Below are 10000 nucleotides of genomic sequence, written 5' to 3' on the forward strand. Positions count from 1 at the left end.
ATTTAAAGACATTTTTATTCAGGAAATCGTTCGCAGATAGGTTCACTTTAATTAAATTTTAGGAATAATTATATTTTACTTGTACATATTATAATTATTACACATTTTTAATCATTTGTATATTAATTCCTGTAATTAGATTTACTATTTTGCTTTTTTCTTCATGTAAAGCGCTTTTGATCTTTTATTGTAAAAAGCGCTATAGAAATATTAAATATGAAATATGAAATATGAGTTGAACCTGTTCTGCAAGAGATCACCGGCGATTCGTTAGCCAAGGAGGCTCATACAGCCCCTGGCGCTCGGCTTGATATTCATGCACGGGGTTTTTGGTTTAGACAAAGTTCCGCATTCCTTGACGTACGGGTGTGTCACCCAAATGCGGAATCTTGGAAAGACATAACCCCTCAGCAAATATATCGCCAGCATGAAAACGAGAAGAAACGTTTGTACGCAAGCACAGTTATGGAGGTGGAACAAACCGCGTTCGCACCGCTGGTGTTCACAGACTACAGGATTCATGTTACCTGTTTATCACAAGCGACTAGCGGAACTCACGTCAGGCAAGAAAGGCGAGGACAACTCGACGACAAAGTCTTGGATAAGAACTAAAATCTCATTTGCCATCCTGAGAACATCCCTCCTATGCTTAAGGGGATCACGCTCAATGAGGAGAGTAAATCTCAACCTACAACTTTGACATCGAAAGAAAACTTTCAGGACACTGGATTTTGATTTTTTTTTCTTCTATTTTTCAATCACTCAATTCTTAGTAATTTTTTTAATTATTGAATTTTTAATATTATGTATTTTGTTACATTTACAATAATAATAATAATAATAATAAGAAGAAGAAGAAGAAGAAGAAGAAGAAGAACAAGAAGAACAAGAAGAAGAAGAAGAATAGTCCCCCAGCCTTAGTAAAACAAAAAATATAAGTGCAACTTTCTGTTTAGATTTTTAAATTCTTAAAAATTGTAAACATAATTCTTTTTTAGCAACGACATACAAAGTAAAATTGTTGTTAATAATAATTTTAAATTATTATTATTATTATTATTATTATTATTATTATTATTATTGTTATTATTATTACAAATGCAGTAAACACTTCTGTATGCACAGCTACCAAGTAGCTACATAGGGCGCAGATGCGTAACCTATGTGCTATAAACGGAAAATATACTAGATTCTCATATATACATTAAACTTAAAATATGATCGGAATTAAACCCATAGAACTTTACAACATAAACCATATACCATAATAATATACAGATTTAGCCAAGCCTAAAAGCGGAGCCCCATGGTTAGTTATTCTTACTGCCTGCACGGTTTGTGAAAAAAAAAAGTTTCGAATTGTCCGCGTTTTGATGTTTCCGGTTGCTGCTATAATAATTAAATCATTTTCTTTGCTTTCTTCTAAGGAAAAATTCATTGCCTAACTAGTGAAGTCCACGGTAAATTTTACGCTAAAAACCGATATCGCATGAATCACGAAGCGATGAGTGCGACATCGGTTTTTCCAGTGAAATTTACTTTGCAATTTACCAGTTTAACAATGATTTTTTCTTCAACCGAATGAGTTTAAAAAAAAAAACAAGCACACCCTCAGTGAGCGAATAGAAAAGGAAAATTTTCAGAGTCAACTGTCAATAGCCAGCCATAGGAATCATGCCAAAATTAGAGGCCATAAAAACAACTTTGTTATTTCAAGGTCAAAGAAGAGTTTTACTGATGTACTTTATTCCACTTTATCTCTGAAAACAAGATCATTCACATTTTGATGTCTATATTTCATTGGAACACGCCAGGTTGGCTTGGTTCAAGAATCGGAAAACTATGGCAATGCAACCAAGAAAGGACGAACTTCAAACTTGATCCGCTCCAACACTTAAATAACATTTGAGTGCTCTAAACAAACGTCTGAAAACACAAGCTACTGAGATTTCCCCCTAATTTTACGAGAACTCATTGCAAATACGTGTTTATAACATAAGGGCAAAACTTTCTTGTCACTGTCGAAGCACAACGAAAACCAGTTGGGCAAACGGATTAAAAAAGCACTTGTTCGCTCGCATTTTAGAGCAAAACAAACAAACAAATCAACTTTTTCTTCATGTCCAAAAGAGTGCAGATAATTGCCATTTAATTCCAGTTGACAATAAAAATTCCATTTCATTCCTGAACCAAGAAGGGACCGTTTAAACCACCTTTTAAAAATACGCATACACTTTAAATAACGTATTCGTAAAAATAACAAACGGCTTAGTGCCCAAGGAAAGAATTTGTGTGCTAAGTATGAGCTATTACTGGTATTCTGTTTTGCCGTTGTCGCTCTCTTTCGCTGAGTCCTTTCGTTTTTATTCTAGACATAGGTCCTCCAGGCATCATGTAACCTTATCAGAGGCTTCTAAAGATATACCAAAAATTTCCATGTAGAAAAAAAAGCGGCTCTAAGCAAATTAAAATGAACACTCAGCTTTAAGTTTACATACATCCGATGCTTGACTTGAATAACTGCGTAGTCACCAGTGTGAACCACAAATATCATAATATGTCAAACTGGATTGAAACCAGCGAAAAATGCAGAAATAAAGCATCTTCCAAACCCTTTTTCACATGAATACGAAAAGCGTTGACTCTGTAAGAACTTTCGTTGATATATAGTATGTCCGTGTAGTGGCGTGGAGCCACAGAAAGCGCATGAAAAAGGAAGCCTAGCTTATGCTCAGGTGAATTAATCTAGACTGAGCCTGCAATCCAATCGAAAACCAGGTCAGCGGTCAACTTCAAAAAAAAAAAAAAGCTGACCTCGGTGAGCTTAAGCTTGAGCCCGCGATATGGTCACGTGATACTGGTTAGCGGATACCTTGTTTTGACAGGTGTCAATTTATCATGGATGTCCAAGATCAAAGATGTATGCTGTACACCAGCATGATACTAGTCAAATTGGCATACATGGAGGGGGAGACGTATGGACGGACGTACGACGTACGTACGTATTTACGGGCGGTTGATGACGTCATGGTTATAAACCAAGATTTCTCGCATCGATGGGTTGCCATATTTTCTCAACAATGCGCGCCTTTGGCACGCGCGGAGCTCCGCTAAAATGAAATCAATAAAAAACGTAAATTGATAAATTATGCAGTATTCTCATATTAATTCGAATCTTTAAATCTAATTGCTCGAGATTTTATTGTGATACTACTTCAAATGCTGCTGCGATGTTTAGAGTACTTGAGATATTTTTTTTTCTGCAACCTGTTTAGTACGTCGTTAGTTAGGACTCAATAACTTCTTCAACGTAGGTACTAAGCTCTTTGAATAGCCTCCAAGCACGTCAATGATGATGTTATACTGCTCCTCTCTGTAGTTCTTGTATTGCTGTTTCACTTCTCAAGGGGGCATATTTCTGCACTTTTTCCTGTTGCTTCATTATTTTTATTATTATTATTATTATTATGCAGTATGTAGTACGTAAGTATGCTTACAAATATAAGTAGGAAAAGGCACTATTGTGTAACAATCCCTACTGTTAAACCTATTTACAAACCAATTGGTAATAACTGACGAACCAACATTTGAGAAAGGAACAAGAGTTTATATTCCTTAATAACTCGTCGAAACCTTGAATGACCTTGCTATGTTTAGGGTGTACGATAAAACTGCCTTCTGCATATTAAACAAAACCTGGTTCCCTCTATCCAAACCTAAAAACTTCCTAACTTTCTCCGCCGTCTCCATATTATTATTATTATTATTATTATTATCATTTTTATTATTATTATTATTTAGATCTCTCAATCAATCGTTGCACTGTAACTAATTCCAAATGTCATGGGACTGAGACATGATTTTCCCATTTATTTTAGTGCCGTAGCGCTGACTTGTAAGACCACGCAATATAACGAAATATTAGATGAATCTAAGGGAACAAATAGAGAGACTAAATACCACTACCCATTTTTTCAGTAACTGAGATTCGGTTAGAAGAGCCATCGCAGTATTACTGAGACAATTTTGGTCACTCACTAATGCAGCTTGTGGGCCATTTCCTAGAACAAAACCTTGCCGCCTGGACCCTGGGTTTAAATGGCTGAATGAGCCAACTTTTATTTCAACAGATCAACCCAGCATAACCTCCGTGACTCCCTTAACAAGGCAATCTTGGATTGGACAAAACGTTCAATTAACGTGTGAAGCTGATGGTTCTCCTACCCCATCCATCACCTGGAAAAAACCAGATGGAACTAAACTAAGAAAAGTAACATCTACAGAGAACACAGTGAATGCACAGATGAAGGTTGATCAAGATTTCGGAACTTATACTTGTGAAGCCAGTAACGTGGTTGGCGCTGCCGCTACACGCTGGGCGCAATTGAACCAAATAAGTAAGCATTTCATCTAAATAAGTAAATAAATACCGCGCACCGGTGGCTCAGTTGGTTGAGCACCGGACTGTCACGCGGAAGGTCGTGAGTTCAACTCCGGCCGGACCAACACTCAGGGTCTTTAAATAACTGAGGAGAAAGTGCTGCCTTTGTAACTACATCTGCAAATGGTTAGACTTTCAAGTCTTCTCGGATAAGGACGATAGGCCGGAGGTCCCGTCTGACAACCCTTCAATGTCTATAATCCTGTGGGACGTAAAAGAACCCACGCACTTGTCGTTAAGAGTAGGGCACGTAGTTCCCGGTGTTGTGGTCTGTCTTCTGTTGAGTATCATGGTTGGGAGGGTAACAAAAGCGGCCACAGTAATTGGCGCAAGCTGTTGTGGCGCTCTGCCAGCTTGACTGGCAAAGTCTGTAAATAAATAAATATATTATATACATATATATAGACAGACAGACAGACATTCGACAGACAGGGGGCTGAAGGGGTTTAAGTTTGTTCCTAGCTGGAATCATAGCTGAGAAAAGTGCTAAGTTGTCCCAGCATTATGAGAAACCTTTTCGTAAATCAAGTCAGACATAAATAACTGAATTAAGGTTTGAATTTGAATCCGCGTCCTCCGTTACTAGTCGGGTGTGATAACCTTCGGACCACCAGGACAACCATGCTGGAAACGCAGCAATTAAAAAGGTAATTTACATCGTTAGGGCGTGGGCCTCCCGGGAAAGTTTCTTTCAAGGTGACAAGGTAGGGGATCCTGTAACTCCGCTTGAAACCCAACTTAGGATTAAGTTAATGGTAGTACACGACCGTAGTCACCTTAGCGGATGACAAGAAAGGATTCACAAGGGACACAGTTTAATTTTATAATTATTTGTGTATGAAGAGTATATGAGAGAAACCCTGACCCTGTACACCCCAAATAATCTTTTTTTTTAACGTACAAGGTTAAAAGTACTTGGAATAAAATTTTCTGTATGGCTAAGTCTTAAATAGTTAAAAAAATTCACAATGCAATCAAAATAACAAATAAAAACAATAAACTTTACCGTGTTAAAAAATAAAGGTCCTATCTCCTTATGATAGTACGTGATGACCCTGTCATGAAAGACGTTTTTGTGTGCCAGGAAACGCCTTTGTTTAAGGCCTCTCATTTGGGATTTTCGTATGACTTCCCTTCTTCTTCACATTACATAATATCCTAGGGGGATAGGGCCTGCCTTTCTTTTCCTTTTCACTGTTAACAGTATTGTCTTTATTTCAGTGTTACTTTGATTGCATTGTAAAATTTCTAACTATTTTTTAAATAGTATGGCTGTCTTAAAAGACTTGGCCATACAGATAACTTTTATTCCAAGTATTTTAACCCTGTACATGCGACACTTCTTAGTCAAGAAGGCCAAAGGGCGAAATGCCTATTAAATTGTTTAACCGACGAAGAAGCATCCTTTTTTTTTTTTTTTGTTTTGAAAGGTTGAAGTATATTTGTATTGCATGAAATATTCACAGTATGAGCGGCAGTCAGTGTTGTAGCACGTTTACAAACTCTAGGCTTAACCAATAGTTTGTAGATGGGATTGTAAGATCAAATTTGGAGAATGTTCACTATTCCAGTATTGTTTTGCATAACAAGAAAATAATCAACCGAAAAAAAAAAGAGTTAATGAAAATGGAATTTGTTTACCCACGGAACACCTCAAGAGAGCTCAGGAGCTCGTTCAACATGTGTCCTTGCATTCCGGCTCGAATTGGAATTTGGCAGTGTGGGTTTCTGAAAGAAAAAAAGAATTTATTTAAATCAGGAAAATGCCGTTTATGACATAAACCGCCACAATTACTGGAGCATTTCCCATCATTTTCCGTCATGAATTAAAAACTAGTTGAAACCCTAAGCTTGGCTTTCATAAAAACACCAATGACAGGTACCTTTTTGTTCATTGTAGTGATATTAGTCGTTTTTTTTTTTCTAAGAGCCACCGGGGGTTGCAAGTCTCACAACAAATGACAATGATATTCGTGCCTCTTCATTGGTAATGAGATGGATCGCACCAGCTAATGATGGGGGGAGTCCTGTGACAGGGTACATCTTGATCATACTGCATGGTGGCAATTTCATTCTGAACAAGACTACAAGTGCTGCGGCTAACGATTACCTTGTTGAGAGTTTGACAAGAGATACAAACTATACTTTGAGGGTCTTGGCCATGAATAAGGTGTTTCAAGGGGCTGCAAGTGAAAAAGTTGTAAGGACTAAGTATGAAGGTAAGGAGCCCTATAGAGTCGTACTATGTCAGTGCATTGCGTAAACAAAACAACCCCACGTTTAGTTACCGATTTGTTATCGCTGACACAGGTATTATACTGTAACCTGTACGAGATGAAGAAGGCTAAGGCAGCACGATGTCACTTTATTGCCCATCTCATATTTTACTGTATTTTATCACTGTTGAGCAAATCAATCGTGGTCAGTTGATAAGTCTGATGGGCCTAAAGCGTTGAGTAATTTTCAATGGAGGAGTCTTGCCACTATATTTGTTAATTAAAGGCTGCAAATATTGACGGTCAAAATACCTGCTTTACAAAAATTCTATTTACAAGCAATTATTCTATCATATATATAATCATTGCCATCGCTTTTGGTTTTGTTGTTGCGGTAAGACGTCAGTCAGTCATGATCAGATTTGTCATTGTGTAAGACTAGTACCTTTTTAATTCTTGTTGTTTTTAAGGAGCTCCAGGTTCCGTAGAAATTATAGATCTGCCTTCTGAAACAAAAAATGTTAGCGTGACAATAAAGTGGAATAAACCGCAAAATAATGGAGCACCCATCACACAGTATACAGTCTATCAACGCGTTGTAAGTGACAATTACACACTAGGAGAGTGGAATAAAATAAGAGTAATCAAGGATGAATCACGGCGTGAAGTCATAGTGCAATTGGTCAAGAACAAGGTGTATGAGTTTTCGGTGACTGCCACAAACAAGCATGTAGATAGTTTGCGAGGGGGAAAGAATATCAGAAAACTTGTTGTGTCGGGAGGTAGGTAAAAACCGCACTATAGGCCATTCCGGAATTGCGCAGTGAACTGGGGCGAGTTTCAAATTTGAACCAATCGATAAATCGACACCATCACATAAAAGATAACATTGGCCATCTGTCCGAGTTTGATGCTTTTAGGTCAAACAGAGGCCAAGTTAAAACATACTTATAAATCCACACAAACGTCTCTAATTTTGAGGCTGCGTCCCCCAAAACCATATAAACTCTTAAAAAAAAAATGGGACAACTAGAAAATCATACCATGGACCTGCGATTTGGACATAGGTGAGGTAAAATCACTGTGTTCGCTTATTTTTATGAATATTACAGAAATTGTAAAATAATTTAAGAGTTTATATGGTTTTGGGGGACGCAGCACCAAGATTAGAGACGTATGTATGGATTTTTAACTATCTTTTATAGTCCGTAACCTGGTGTCTGTTCGACCTAAAAGCATCAAACTTGGACAGCTCAGTGTCAAATCTCAATCTCTTTCATGTGATGGTGTCAATGGGCTATTTCCGAGTTGCTGTTTGTCTCGGTTTCGAAGTGAGTCTGGGTGCTCAACTATTGTATGGAAAATGAGCTTGATTTGCATAACAATACGTAACTCATTTCCATTTGAATGCCTGTGCACCAGAACTCGCTTTAAAACTGAGGCATGCAGCAACTCGGAAATGGGTTATTTATCGATTGGTTCAAAATTGAAACTCGCCTCAGTTCCCCCAGGGGGCAAATACATATTCATTTGCCCCCTGAGCATCCCATAATAGCTATTCCAAACAATAGAAATCAAAATGGCCGCCGTATCGGTAACAAGGTCTATTCCGAGATGGCCTATAGTAGTGTTGTTATGTATTGGACCCACTTTTTTTCAAAGTGTTTGTAGACTCTTATATTGTGAAACCGTTTTGCACTGATTATGTGTCAGAAAATGGTAGCCTTCGTAAAACAGAAATGTTCTTGAAAGGCTGCACCTTTTATGAATATGTTTAAAAAGAGGGCAAGAAGTCAAAGCGATTCTCTGCATAAATGGGTATTACCTTGCAACGTTAAGTTTTTCTTTCTCTTTTTTTTTTTTTTTTTTTTTTTTGTTTTTTTTTTTTAAATCCAATTTTTCACTTCTATTCTGAAAAAAAATAATAATAAAATAACAAAACCCCGCTCATTACAGCGCAGTTTTAAATGAATATTGCTAGATTGCACCCTGAAACAGAAAGTAGTGGATCTTTGAGTACTTCGTGCGTTTAACTCTCATTTAACCATAAAACAAGTGCGATAAAACATTTCGTAAAAGCGTATTAAAAATTTGTAGACGACACTTCGACGTTTGGCTAAGGTCATTATCAAGTCAAAAAGTGAAATATAAAAAATGTTTAAATACAAAAAAAGACAATAGCTGATGGGGTTCACTTGAGTCAACCGCAAAGCAACAAAGAACCCATTACACAGCACATAGCTAGAGTACCAACGATTTATTGATGATGATAACGGTGAGGAAAACTAGAAGCCAGAAAACATGGGAAATCGAGAACCTCGCAAGGTGTCAAGTCGTGCCGATATCAGACAACAACAAAGTGTATAAACGTTTTGGTGACTGTCACACAACAAAAGGGAAAGCATATCAGAAACTTGTTTTTTTTTCGAAGATTAGTAAGACGGCGCTGTTTATATTCCATTATGAACGGCTAGGCTTTAGTTTCGTTTATGCGATACCACCAACGAACTCTGCCATTTCTTAGATATCAACAGTTTGCACTGCTTTTTTAACAAGCCCGTTTCTTAACAGCTTAAAACACAAGTATGCCTGAGAAAGTCAGTTTCCTGACAACTTCTTATGTAATAGATTATCCAAGGTATCAAATCCTACGGGACTTAACTTCAAGAAACAGAATGCATTGCCTCTCATTTTAAAAGTGTTTAATTCCTGGATTGTCGGTCATGTGCAGTGGGTCGACTAAAATGTTCCTTTGGGGCTTGAGGTACTTCATTCGGAAATTTGGTGAGAGAGATTAATAGGTTTACTTACCAACAGGGATGCTCAACTCCATTGAGGTGCAGGTTACGTCATGATGCTTGAGTTGTTTTTTTTTTTTTTTTTCATTTTTTACCCATTTCTAAACAGTTTCTTGACATCCAAAATATTCTTCCAAGCCAAAAAGAGCAGTTGCTTATTTTCTTTCCTTTCTCTCGAGTAACTTTTCCTTTGTATACTTTAAACGACAGGAGTTCCGGAACCTGTAGATATTGTCAAATATGAGATAGATGATAACAAATTATCCCTTATTTGGGATAAACCAGAAGAAAATGGAGCAGCCATTACCCAATACACCATCTACAAGAGAATTGCAAGTGACAATAAGTGGACGAAAGCTGGGGAAATAACGGATATCTCTAACCGTGTGTTCATTGTTCTACTGGAAGATATAAAAAAGCATGAATTGGTTGTGACCGCATCAAACAAATATGGCGAGAGTCTTGTAACTGAAGAAAACATTAAGATAGTTGAGATGACATATGGTGGAGGTAAGTATAATTGTTAAAATAAACATTTGTCTTTA

At 37.3% G+C, this 10000-nt stretch overlaps 2 protein-coding genes across 2 annotated transcripts in view; one reads left to right on the forward strand and one right to left on the reverse strand.

The window, feature by feature from the left end:
* The window catches only part of LOC138030401 (tyrosine kinase receptor Cad96Ca-like), a 169902-nt gene that overhangs the window by 139210 nt on the left and 20692 nt on the right, over positions 1 to 10000 (reverse strand). The window lies entirely within an intron of this gene.
* Positions 1 to 10000, forward strand: part of LOC138029735 (fibroblast growth factor receptor 1-A-like) — a 45680-nt gene that overhangs the window by 20123 nt on the left and 15557 nt on the right. The window contains exons 3-6 of the mRNA XM_068877503.1: positions 4131 to 4397; positions 6370 to 6660; positions 7128 to 7439; positions 9666 to 9965. Coding sequence (XP_068733604.1) covers positions 4131 to 4397; positions 6370 to 6660; positions 7128 to 7439; positions 9666 to 9965 — 1170 coding nt within the window. The remainder of the gene's footprint in view (positions 1 to 4130; positions 4398 to 6369; positions 6661 to 7127; positions 7440 to 9665; positions 9966 to 10000) is intronic.

The sequence above is a fragment of the Montipora capricornis genome, chromosome 13 (genome assembly GCF_036669925.1).
Source record: "Montipora capricornis isolate CH-2021 chromosome 13, ASM3666992v2, whole genome shotgun sequence".
In the NCBI taxonomy this organism is placed as follows: Eukaryota; Metazoa; Cnidaria; class Anthozoa; order Scleractinia; family Acroporidae; genus Montipora; species Montipora capricornis.